This window comes from Somniosus microcephalus, chromosome 12, assembly GCF_052327205.1.
Source record: "Somniosus microcephalus isolate GS21.2 chromosome 12, FLI_Smic_1.0, whole genome shotgun sequence".
NCBI classification, from domain to species: domain Eukaryota; kingdom Metazoa; phylum Chordata; class Chondrichthyes; order Squaliformes; family Somniosidae; genus Somniosus; species Somniosus microcephalus.
The window spans coordinates 86,750,729-86,764,398 of NC_140998.1; the positions used below are offsets into that span (position 1 = coordinate 86,750,729).

The 13,670-nt window shown below is 41.4% G+C and overlaps 1 protein-coding gene across 4 annotated transcripts in view; it reads left to right on the plus strand.

The window, feature by feature from the left end:
- Window positions 1-13,670, plus strand: part of kiaa0586 (KIAA0586 ortholog) — a 674,053-nt gene that overhangs the window by 601,202 nt on the left and 59,181 nt on the right. For all 4 annotated transcript variants that reach the window (XM_086003275.1, XM_086003276.1, XM_086003277.1 and 1 more), the window contains 2 exons: window positions 2,289-2,428; window positions 8,721-8,808. In XM_086003275.1, the coding sequence (XP_085859401.1) occupies window positions 2,289-2,428; window positions 8,721-8,808 (228 nt within the window). The remainder of the gene's footprint in view (window positions 1-2,288; window positions 2,429-8,720; window positions 8,809-13,670) is intronic.

Here is a 13,670-nt window from a genome sequence, read left to right on the forward strand (position 1 = left end):
ATATGTGAACATTGGCAGTAAGTGTCAGCAGTCCATTCGACTACACAAGATATCGTAGTCAATTCTATACTGTCCTCACTCAATATCCACACTGGCACATTTGTAGTTGGGTCATTAAATAGCAGTCAGGAGCAGAAACCATGGCTGCTTTTGTTTTCTCTTCCAGCACTTATGTTCTCAAGTTCTCTGATCATGCACACATATGATGTATGATGATAGCATTGAGTGCGAAACTCCTCCTTCCGCCCACCATGATCCTTAATTGTGGGAAAGCTCTTTATTGCAATGTTACCACACTTTGACCATCTGTATGAAATCTCAGCGACAAGGGTGATTTCTTTCTATACAGTGGTGGTAAATTTATAAACTGCATTATTTAGTATGTGTTTACAAGTTGCATATTACCATTTTCATTTTGTTTCTCTAACTCATTGAGGAAAGCTGTAGTGTTTTGTACCAAGTTTCCATCAATTTAATACTTTATCCCTAATAGGGAATTTTCACAGTGGTAGTTAGCCTTGAGAGGGTAGAAGTATCTCACATGATGTAATGGAGAACATTAAAATGCCCCCTGTGCTTGCAGTAATTCCTATTTTAAAAAAAAAGCTATCCCAATGCATGTTGTATAAACTGGATACACAATGGGGAGCTGCACTTGTGAGGAAACTAAACCACTTCACCTTTCTCACTGTTATTTTGTATATCCTCCGTACAATTAAGAAACTTTAAGGTATTGTAAACGTGTTTGTGTGTCTGCTCAGATTCCTGAGAGGGAGCAGCTCTTTTGTAGGGTAGCCACTTTTATTCATAATACTCAACTTTGACACCGCATAATAAATGTTATTTTTAAAAAAACAAGAAGAATGGATTAGGTCAGATTTCAAATAAGTTCATTCGCAGTCCAAGTCCATGCATGTGTTACTAATACAGTTGGAGCCAATTAGCTGTACCACTGCCAGTAAGCCTGCTACAACGTTATTAGGACTGAAACTTTAGTAATCTGTCTTCTGCAATATGGGCCAGTATTTCCTCGATCTGAGTTACGCTGAAATTTACGGCGGTTATCTACATCGATCTTGCCGCAAAATCTGCTGAGAATCTCATAAGCATAACGTAAAAACCGGTGTAAAATAATCAGCGTAAACAATGGGGGCCCGAGGAAAGTGGGGAAGATACGCCATCTATCTTGAAATCATATTTAGCTTATTAAAGTTTCGAAAATAAAGTTTGAAGCTACAAACCATCATTTATGCCATTAAGCACAGCATATTTAAGAAAACGTATTTGTGGGAGCTTTTCTCTTTTTAATGTAATAGATTCTGATGCCATAAAAAAGCATTCAAAAATACAGTGCCCATCTAAGTAAGGAGAAATTTTAAAAATTGGCTATAAAACACCAGAAATGGTGACTTAAGGTCCTCCTGCGCCTAATATTTTGGGTGTAAATTTATGCCCATTTAGAACTGGTGTAAATGCAGGAATATCGTACTCGCTGATCTTTTGCATGGGAGTGGAGCTATTTTAAAGAGCTAACATAGCGGACGTAACTCGGGAGTGGCACATATGATGCAGGAAATTTGCATGCAGCAATATTTCAGTTTAAAACTGGTGCAAACCAGTAATATGCAAATTTCCTCAGAAGAAAATGGCAGAACGCCACTCCTACGTTGCAGTTACGCCAATTCTTTCCTGGAAATTCCAGGCTTAAATTATGTTTTTCTCTTGACCATCATTGATCATTGCCTTTGTCAATGCATTTTTGGTGAATTTTACTAATGCAACATTAGTTTCAGCAAATCTTTGATTAAAATTTAAGCAACATTTTAATCTTGCCTCCTTTACCTCTTAAAATAGCAGGAATGTTGCTTATTTCTACTAGCAGTTTTCTGGTCAGATTCCTGCAGAAACAATGAAGTGTTAATCAGTGCAATACAGTTGATGTATTTTATTGCTGGTGGTCTTGCACTAACGAGTAAGCCGTGTAAAAATATGTTTCTCTGTGGCAGGTGGATTTGCAACTGATTTTTGTAACCAAATATTGTTAAAACAATTGCTTTGAATTAATTAGCTGCAATAGTGATATTGGCGGCAAATGCCATAAGTTAGACCGTTGTGCTCCTCAATCTTCCAGTGGTGAATTTATGCCACAATTTGGTGCAAAAATAATTGCAGCGAGTATAGCGGTGGATCGGGAGAGCTGCATTTTTTGGTGTTTCTGCAGTTCACAATGCAATGTATCATTTTTATTACTTTGAATGATTATAATACTATCAGTTATGTATTCTTAGAGAGGAATGGAAGAGAGTCTGATGCCAGCTATGGACCCATGACCCTGGGAGATCTTGAAATATGCCCAGTCCCAGCACTTCGCACCAGACGAGTGTCAGTGGCCCCCCAGAAGACTCCAACGGCAGGAGATAGGGGACAGGTAAAAATCTGAGAGGTCTCCAGTCTGCGTGAACAGTTATTTTTAGAACAATGATTTCTGTTGCAACTGGATACCTTGCAATCGAATAAAACCACAAATAAGCAGAAAGGAGACAGTCTATGTGGTATTTTGGAGCAATCCGCAAGCCAGTCAGAGTTTTATGATTTAGAATGTTATCTGCTGTGAAGAAGCACAATAAGCTCTCCAGACTAGACAAATTGTGGTTGTTACAATAAGATTCTAGCAAACACGAGAAATTGTTTTTTTTCCCCACCCCCTTAACCTTGATTGTGCAGAGGAGTGAGGGTTGGAACAAAGATTATACTTTGTAAGTGGAATACAAATTATGAATGGACTGGAATACAAAATGGAAGGCTTTGAAAGTTAGGGCTTGGACTTTAAGATTCTTTTTTAGCTACAAAAGATTTCCATCTTTTGGACATGATCCTGTCTTAATCAGACATGTTGGTGCTCCTAAGATTTCAGTCACTCCCTGACATTATTTGACTGCTAGTAGAGTCTCAGAAATTATGGTTTGTTTATAGATACTGCAGTTGTCAAACTTTAGGCATGGTACTACACAACAGAAGGGGAATTTAGCACTGAATTATCAGATAATTTGAATTAACTAAGGGTGCCTCTCCAGTTTAACTGCTGAATAGGGGCTAGAAAATGAAGCATAAACCTGGTTCTGCCGTAAATTTGCCCCTTAGAAAGGAGGCCAGGAAATTCTGGTGAGGGGAGAGGACGGATCTTCTGATTGAAATTTTGGTCCCTAAGATTTTAATCTAGGCAACCTTTGTGGGTGGAGGCTAGCTGTATTCTTTTTCTGTCTAAAAAAATGAATGTAGATAATTGATGCTAACAGCTGTTGCTTCCTTACAGTAACCTAAAGCTGCCTTAGGCAAAATAAACATCATGGCCTAGAGTTTTTGCTTTGGCCGTGATCAGCGATCCGGATGCAAATTGCACTCAAAATTGTGCGGGTTTTAATAAGTTTTTTTTGCTCAAGTTTCCGTTCAAACACATTTGTGTATCGCCAAATGTAAAATCTTCCATGAACCAGTGCAATCAGGCAGTGTTTTAAAATGTTAAATTTTTGTTTTAAATAGTCCTTGATATATTTAAGAGTGGTTACCTTGTACCAGTTTTATTAATAGAGCTGAAAATAGGTTTATCTCACAAAATAAGCATTTTTAATCAGAGTATCTAGTCCACCACCTGTGAGTAACCCAACTTTAAATGACTTAAAATAACTTAAAAAATTATACACAACCAAGTTACGAGTTATAATGGTTTATAGTAGTCAGTTTCTTAGTAAATGTAAACATTTTTTTTCAAGCTTTTAAAACATGCCTATTAATGTCCTTGTGTGCGCACTTTGGCTGCCGCTCCGGACCCGAGCCATTCCACTTTTCCCCCCTATTTTCCTTTTCTCTCTATCCCTCCCTGAATGCACTCTCCTGTCGTCATGCCTCCTTTCATCTCTCCTATCTCGGATACTCTGCCCTCACAAATCTCCTGCTGCCGTCCCAGGCTTCACTTCCTCTTAGGTAAGCCTACAGCTTCCCTCTGTGCCTCTTTTGGCATCCTATGAAGGGCCTATCGAGGCACTCGTCGCTACCACCTTATGAGCAGCAACCCCAACTGTCTCATCCTACTCTCTCGCCGACCTTCTCGCCCAGCGCGCCCACTGGGGGCAAATCTTGCCACTCTCCTCCCCATCCAACTCATTCCCCTCCAGCGCTGACCCTGTGGATGCTGGCAGTGGGGCAGCCATCACTGACCCTCTCCGCATCTCCCTCCAGAATGTCCGTTCACTTGCGAACAAGACCCTTGCCATCCATGAGCTTATCGTGGATGACTGCATCGATATCGTGGCCCTGATGGAAACGTGGTTGAGGGGTGATGACACCTTACCCTCAAATGAAGCCTCCCCACCTGGCTATACCTTCCATCACAGGCCCTGCTCAGACCGCCGTGGCTCTCATCACCAAATCACACCTTGGTCTGTCCCCCATTCCTCCGGCAGTTTCTCCTCCTTTGAGCATCTCACCTTATTCCACCCCTCTTACCTCACATTTTGAATTCTTGTTCTCTACCGTCCACCCAGGTACCACAAAAATTTTATTGCTGAGATATCTTCACTGTTCTCCTCCCTCAGCCTCTGCACCGAACCTCGGTGATTTCAACCTCCATCTCAATTTATCATGCTCTCTCTTCTCTGAGTTCACTCGCCTCCTATCTTCCCTTAATCTCTCCCTCCATGTAAACTCCCCAACCCATATACGTTCACCACTTCTCTCGACCCCTCCACGATGTCTAAATTGTCAGACTGCTTGTCCGACATACAGTTCTGGCTAAGCAAGAATTTTCTCCAATTAAATATTGGGAAAACAGAAACCATTGTTTTTGGTCCCTGCCACAATCTCCGTTTCCTAGCCACTGACTCCATCCCTCTCCCTAACATCTGTCTGAGGCTGAACCACACTGTTCGCAACCTTGGTGTCATAGTTGACCTTGAAATGAGTTTCCGACCACATATCCGCAGCATGACAAAGACCGCCTCCTTCCACCTCCGTAACATTGCCCATCTCCACCCTTGCCTCAGCTCATCCGCTGCTGAAATCCTCATCCATGCCTTTGTTACCTCTAGACTTGACTATTCCAACGCACTCCTGGCTGGCCTCCCATATTCCACCCTACGTAAACTTGAGGTCATCCAAAACTCGGCTGCCTGTGTCCTAACTCGCACCAAGTCCCGTTCACCCATCACCCCTGTGCTCGCTGACCTATATTGGCTCCCGGTTAAGCAACGCCTTGATTTCAAAATTCTCATCCTTGTTTTCAAATCCCTCCATGGCCTCGCCCTTTCCTATCTCTGTAATTTCCTTCAGCCCCACAACCCCCCAAGATATCTTCGCTCCTCTAATTCTGCCCTCTTGAGTATCCCTGATTATAATCATTCAACCTTTGGTGGCCGTGCCTTCTGTTGCCTAGGCCCTAAGCTCTGGAATTCCCTGCCTAAACCTGTCTGCCTCGCTACCTCTCTTTCCTCCTTTAAGACGCTCCTTAAAACCTACCTCTTTGACCAAGCTTTTGGTCACCTGCCCTAATATATCCTTATGTGGGTAGTTGTCAAATTCTTTGTCTTAAAATACTCCTGTGCAGTGCCTTGGGATGTTTTACTACATTAAAGGTGCTATATAAATACAAAGTTGTTGTTGTATCTAAAAAAAAGCTTACTTTTAAGAGCCTCCCCGAAGGCCCACAAACAGGTGCAATTAACGGAAACTCGCAATGGTGATTAATTTGATCTGGGGGCCCGACCAGTTTTGTGGGCGGGGCCCGGCCAGTTTTGTGGGCAGGGCCGGCCTCTCGTGCAATGTTTTTTAAACTAGCGCAAAAGATCATGGAAACTCGATTTGCGCTGGAGGTCATTTGCGCTTGAAATTCCTCGATCTTTTGCACTGATTTGACCGATTTCGGGCGAATTGCGCTTAAAAAAAAAAAAAAAAAGGCGCAACCCAGCAGAAACTCCAGGCCCATGAGCGTGTGGGCTCTGTGGCTGTAAGAGGTTTGAAAGCAGAGGTTTGTAGTCTAAAATTTGTGAATTAATAACAGTTCCTTTGCTGAACAAATGGTCTTCATGACTCACTACTGTTTCAAACATCTGGCCCTTGTTTTTAATTAATTCAATGTGAAAAAGAAAAGTTCAGTTCAGAATACAGGAAACTTTGTGATATCCGGCACCGATGGGACCGAGTTGTTGCCGTCCCATCAAAACTGCCGGACAAACCAGCGCTAATGTTAAAACATACAGAAGCTTTTGAGCTCCGTATCTAGCAACAAACCCTGCAGCTTCTAAACAGTCGGCCGTAGCTTGCAAGCGTCTCTGTAGCTAAGCAACAGCTTTAGCTAGACCTTGCAGAGCCTGACTGGTGAAAAAAAAGCAACGAAAAGAAAAAAAACTTACTGAACCGACTCCTGAATTTTGCCGGTGGCTCGAGCATTCCGGACAGTTAACCTCCAGATAAACCAAAGTTTCCTGTAGTTATTGAACTTCCAACAGCCAAGTATGATCATGCTGAAAAAAATCATCTTGAGTCTATTAAGTGATGGGATAAGAAAGTTCCAGTTTGGAATTAATATTCAGGCAGCCACCAGCTAAGTTAAAAAATCCTGTGTCATCCTTAGTGCAATGTGAGATGTTTACAATGCTATTGGAACAGGCTGGAATGCCCTAAGCTGTTTCCCAGCATCAGTGGCCCATTTTTGACATGGTCTTTGGAGACACACAGTATATATACAGTGTGATTTTGATGTTCAGTAGTGTCAATGGGGTGGATTTTCGCTTTCATCTGGCAGAGTGGATCACCCACCCTTTAAGAATTGAAATCACAGGAATGAAAAATCAGGCAGGTTCTATAAAGAACGGGCTATCCGCTCTGCCAGAATATCACCCAGAACGGTGAAGTTGAAAATCTACCCAAAATGTGTTCACAAGGAAATGCACTATGCTTATTATTTGGCCTTTAAAGTTTCAGATTGTAAAGGGTTATGATGCTTATAAAGAAAAGGAGTGTCAAAGGCTTGAATTGTTTATTCTAGCTACATAGTTTCCTTTTGTAACCCAAGGAGTTGTTTATTTCTCCTTCCACATTGTACCTATCCCCAACCTCAGTGGAATGCCCCTTACTGTACCACTGAATCACCAACTATCCTTATGGGCCATCCAGCTGTGATTTCCAATTCAGGGCTAATTGCACTGAATATGGTGTAAGCCCACATGCACCAGGGCCTCAGTTGGAACTACACAAACACGTTTCCCAGTGAAGCATTGCGGAATGGAGACTTTCAGCCCATTGGTTTGGGAAGGATTTGAACCAAGACCCCTGAGGTGAAAGTGCAGTTTACCAATTCACTGTGCTATCCAGTCTCTGAAGCCTGCATGTGCTACACAAATTTACTTCATTGCAAATCCACACTTAAAAAAGAATGTAATCTAAAGAAGCAGCAATCATTGCCCATCTTTGCTAAACTAATATCAGAAGTTCAAATTATTGAGTAAACTTAATTCTACATGGAACAAGCCACAACACATTCTCATATAATCCCTTCATTACACACCACTCTAAATTGACTTCAAAGAAACCTGCAGAGGATTTATCTCCTTGAAAAGACTTCAGTACTGATTCAATTAAATGTAAAAGAGTACTTTGGCTTCACTTGTGCAAAGCTGACCTGTAGTTCAGTGAAAAATGTTACGCCCTGTGCAGCAAAATTCTCCTTCCATACAATTTTAGATTCTTTCTTGTGTAATTATATCACATCCATAATTTAGGTGCATTGTATTACAGCATTTTTTGTATTCATGATGATTTTGTCAGTGTGAGTATCAGCAACCCTGCCCACTTGAATCCACTGCAACAATAGTAGAACCCCAATTAGCTAACCTGACTGGAACTTTATGGTGTTCTGGTAATGGATTTATTCAGATAGTCAAGCAGTACAGTAGGTTTTCCTTTCATTGTGTAATGTACTGCGTGTGCACCTTTAATGCAATGTGATTTTCAGAAATAATAAGAAAGGGCATTATTCAGCTTGGGTAATTGAACAGTGCAGATGATTGACATATAGATAATTGATTCGCTACTGTTCCTGCTCTCCAGTTTATAAAAGGAATTTGATTCCACTGGCCTGTGGTGAAAATTAACCAAGATTTTCTTCATATCTTTATAGGATGACTTAGTTTTCTACTAATGTCCATATATAAGTGCAAATTAAAACCAAGTATCTCTCAGATTTCCAAAAACACTTTGGCAGTTCATGTTAAACTCCTTGCCAACAAACACTTACAAAAAATTGTAATTTTCGTTCCTAGACCAGTTACCTCATCGAGGCGGTCAGACAGTGCACCACACCAGTATCTCTCTCCGGTAACTCCTACTGGCTCAGACAGGAGACACACTTGGATGAGACAAAAACAGTTTTCCTAGCTAGTTTTCTCATTTCCCATAATTAGTTTCATATGATGAAACCATGTCAAGAGCAAGTTTTGTTTCATCTTCTAATATATTAATTTTTATCTACACCAACTTCACATTGGATGATCTGAATTAATTCATACATATTGTGCTATTTAAAAAGTAGTTTCAGTAAATGATTTAGTAGTATTATACAGAAAATCCTTTACCATTAGAATCTCATTCCTGACAAAGCTATCATTATTTGCTAAAATTCTTGGGAAAAGTGATTTAGACTTCACATGACTCGTTACAAATTTCTTTAGGGTGATGATATAACAACGACGGAGCAAAAACCAGCAACTGCACGAGTGATACAAGTTGAAAGTAGAACCAAGGATCCTGTACAGCCAAGTAAGTCAGCTCCATTACATCTCTTATTGCTGGTGCCTGGTTGCTGTGTTGTGTCTGTCTACTGAAGCAGCTGCCAACAGCAGCAGTGCCATAGTTGGATGCAGTTATTCAAAGCTTTTTCAAAAATTGGCTGACAGCCTTTTGAATTTAAGAGCTATCCTCTAGGAATATATAGTGGAAGTATGTTTTCTTCTCAGGAGTGAAAACTTCATCTTCAAACAAATGAAGCTGTTTCAAAGTATACAATCCAATCTGCAAAGTTATAACATTTCTGTTAAGAGTTTCACAGTTGATTCAAAGTTGAAATGGGAACAAAAACGTTTTCAGTATTTTAAGTATTGTCATGCGTTTGTTTTTTTTACAGCTTTTATCATTTTTTTACTGACTCAAGTTCTAACATCGCTGAAATTGAGACTATCCATGCAGCTGCCTCTGCTGCATCGTTTCTTTCCCATTGCCACAAGTCCCCTGTATCCCGAGCCTCCATCTCTCTCTATTTTCACCCCCATACCATCTCCCGTCTGCCTTCTCCAAGCTCATCTCATCCATAAGACCCACCTGCTGTACCTTTCGCATCCAACTTCCCTTCCTGGCCATATGCTAGCTGACATTGTCAATTGTTCCTTTTGTTTCAGGGACCATCTCTCTCCCATCAATACCACCGTAATTACACAACCTTGATCCTTCTATCTCCATCTCCTGGCACCCATCTCCAACCTCTCTTTCCTCTCTAAGGTCCTTGAACATGTCGCTGCCTCCCAGCTCCCTGCCCATCTCTCTTGCAAGCCCCCATTCAAATCCCTCCTGTACGGTTTCCACCCTTCACACAGCACTGAAACAGTCCAAACCAAAATTACGAACAACACCTTTGATCGTGGTGCAGTATTCTTACTCATCCTTTCATGCAAGCTATTCAAAACCCACTTAGCTTTAGATTACCTAGCTTGAAAGTGGGCTTATACCTGGAACATCAATAAGGTTGGGTCTTTATTATTTTTCATGAAACAAGGAGCATAGGAAATTGACAGATTTCACAATGAAAAATGATTCTGTTCATTTATGTATTTAGGTAAAATGCAGTCGTACCTCATCTTGATCGAGCACTTTTCAGTCCACCTTCCATAAAGACAGGAGAATGGACATGCTGGCATGTCTAATAATTACAGTGACTGGTATACACAGCAAGGGTTCTTTGTTATGATGCTCGAGTCATGCTACCATTTAATTAGATATTGGATAGCAAAAGGTGCAACTCTGGATCATAGGGGATGCAAGGACTGCTTACAGGGGGGACCAGTGATGCTGAACCTGAGATAATTCCCAGCGCATAACCCAGAAATTATGACAGGCACACTGAATCATAGACTATACGTATTTCTCTAGGTGGCCGCAGCAGCTTTTTAAAAATAATTATTTCAGCTCTCCTCCCCTGCTAGGCTAGAGGCACTGAATTATGCCGGGGTATAGTCCAACAGTTGCCAGACACTCGCTGGTACCTCACCCCAAATGTACGTGATTTTTGTTGGACAGTGAGTCTCAGCAAGCTAACCAGTTGTGAGGGGATATCACTGCTTAGTCCAATCCTGTCCTCCCTCACCGTCCGCAGAGATGTATTTTCCAGTATAAGTCACTTGGGAAACAGTAGCTAATTGTTTTTTTTCATTCCCCTCTCAAGTCAAGGCACTGAGATCAACTCTAGTGCTCCCATCCTCCCAGCATCCTGGTTGGAATGATTAAACAGCATCGGCCAGAGATTGAACTTGAACCTTTCTGGCTTTCTATATCTCAGTACCACACCAAATGGGGAATTTACTTACTGATCCAGCTTGAGGTTCAATCTATACTTGAATGTCAGAGCTGCAAGCTGTTTCACAGTCCTGGATGGGAGAGTCCGTTAACCTTTCCTCTGCCTCAGTGTAATGTAATGCTGCTGATCCTATTCCTACAGTGAGATTTGGAGCGGTATGCAGTAGGGCAGGATTTCCTGAACTCACAAGATTGCCTAGTTACTCAAATCTTTGCAGGTCTGTACCCTTGCTGCACGAGCAGAATCCTAACACCATTTAAAGTGTGCAAAGAAAGGGCTGAAACTGGTAATGGCAGGATAGATGGTCAGAATGGTTGAAGCTTCCAGAGAGCAGTTAAAATAGGAGATGGAGAGGAAAGCAAACATTCTTAAAGAGTCACTACCCCCCATACATGTATCACCATCGTAAATCTCACACAGAGAACTCACTATCCTGTTTTTGCTCAGAGTTCTTGGAATTAGACAGGCCAAAGAACAAGAGTGATTCTTAACAAAGGGGACAGGAATGGCTCTGAGCAGAGGGTAACATTTTATATATAAAATAGGAAGGAAGATCATTACAATTTCAAAGTTAGGAAAGGGGGAAATCATCCGCTAGGAAAGGGTTGGGAGAGTTAAGGAATCTATACAGTCTCGGCAAAACAAACTGGGGTGGGGGCAGGGAGGCACAGAAGCACAGTTCAAGAAACATTCAGTTGAGGTGCAGTGATACTGTGCAAAGCAGAATAAATCACTAAAGTACAAATTTAGTTAACTTTTTCTGAGTTGTAGTTTCTCTTTTAAAGCAAACTTATTCATGCATTGATACTAATCAGGTTAAAAAAATAAATCATTCGTAATTAGTGATGGCAATCTTGATGCAAAATGATTTCCCATTCAAGATAATTCAGTGGCACCAAAAATTGGGGATTGCATCTGTAGGGAATCTTCACTACTGATCCTGGCAGACATTCCAGGATTAAGGGATGTTCCCTTATTTGCATACCAGTGGTGGGCACCATATCACATCTGGGCCATAAGAACATAAGAAATAGGAGTTGGAGTAGGCCACTTGGCCCCTCGAGCCTGCTCCGCCATTCAGTAAGATCATGGCTGATCTTCTGCCTCAGCTCCATTTTTCTGCACTATCCTCATATCCCTTGATTCCATTAATATCCAAAAATCTATCGATCTCTGTCTTGAATATGTTCAACGACTAAGCCTCCACAGCCCTCTTGGGTAGAAAATTCCAAAGATTCACTACCCTCTGAGTGAAGAAATTTCTCCTCATCTCAGTATTAGATGGCCGACCCCTTATTCTGAGACTGTGAGATCTGGTTCTAGACTCCCCAGCCAGGGGAAACATCCTCCCTGTACCTACCCTGTCAAGCCCTGTAAGAATTTTGTATGTTTCAATGAGATCACCTCTCATTCTTCTAAACTCCAGAGAATATAGGCCTAGTCTACTCAATCTCTCCTCATAGGACAATCTCCCATCCCAGGAATCAGTCTGGTGAACCTTCGTTGCACTCCCTCTATGGCAAGTATGTCTTTCCTTAGGTAAGGAGACCAAAACTGTACACAATACTCCAGGTGTGGTCTCACCATGGCCCTGTATAATTGCAGTAAGACGTCTTTACTCTTATACTCAAATCCTCTTGTAATAAAGGCCAATATACCATTTGCTTTCCTAATTGCTTGCTGTACCTGCATGTTAACTTTCAGTGATTCGTGTACAAGGACACCCAGGTCCCTCTGAACACCAACATTTCCCAATCTCTCACCATTTAAAAAATACTCTGCTTTTCTATTTTTCCTACCAAAGTGGACAGTTTCACATTTCTCCACATTATATTCCATTTGCCATGTTCTTGCCCACTCACTTAGCTTGTCTATATCCCCTTGAAGCCTCTTTGCATCCTCCTCACAACTTACATTCCCACCCAGCTTTGTATCATCAGCAAACTTGGATACATTACATTTGGTCCCCTCATCCAAATCAATGATATAGATTGTGAATAGCTGAGGCCCAAGCACTGATCCTTGCAGTACCCCACTAGTTACAGCCTGTCAACCCGAAATGACCCGTTTATTCCTATTCTCTGTTTTCTACCCGTTAACCAATTCTCAATCCATATATAGTACATTACCCCCAATTCCATGAGCCCTAATTTTGTTTAAAACTTCTTGTGTGGCAACTTCTGGAAATCCAAATGCAGGAAACTCTCGTTTAAACGGCACCTAAATATCCAGAATTCTCTATTAACCGTCAAAATTCATACTCCGAAAACAACACCTCAATAATCGGAAATGTTGCCGAGTCCGGGTCTCCCTCGGTGGCCGAGTTAGTCAGTGGGGGTAGTTCTCCAAACTGCCACTACTCGGCTTCTTGGTGCTGTTGGAAGTCCGAACACCTCAATAACAGGAGTCTGACTCTCCCGCGCTGCTGGTAGTCTCTTTAACACAACATTCTGAATGTGAATACCCAATTATACTGCACATTTCTTGATTTTTAAATTTTTGTTTGTTAAAAATAGCCTCGGTAGATAACCCTCTCCGTCATCCGGAATTTTTAATCAACCGGCACCATCCCAGTCCCGTCGGTGCCGGATAATAAAGAGTTTCCTGTACACCACATCCACTGGTTCCCCTTATCAATTCTGCTAGTTACAACCTCAAAAAACTCTAATAGATTTGTCAAGCACAATTTCCCTTTCATAAATCTGTGTTGACTCTGCCCAATCTTATTATTCTTTTCTAAGTGCCCTGTTATCACGTCCTTAATAATAGATTCTAGCATTTTCCCTACTACTGATGTCAGGCTAACTGGTCTGTAGTTCCCCGTTTTCTCTCTCCCTCCTTAAATAGTGGGGTTACGTTTGCTACCTTCCAATCTGTGGGAACCGTTCTAGAATCTATGGAATTTTGGAAAATGACAACCAATGCATTCATTATCTCTATAGCCACCTCTTTCAAAACCCTAGGATGTAGGCCATCAGGTCCAGGGAATTTATTGGCTTTCAGTACTATATTTTTTTTACTAATACTAATTTCTTTCAGTTCCTCATTCTCGCTC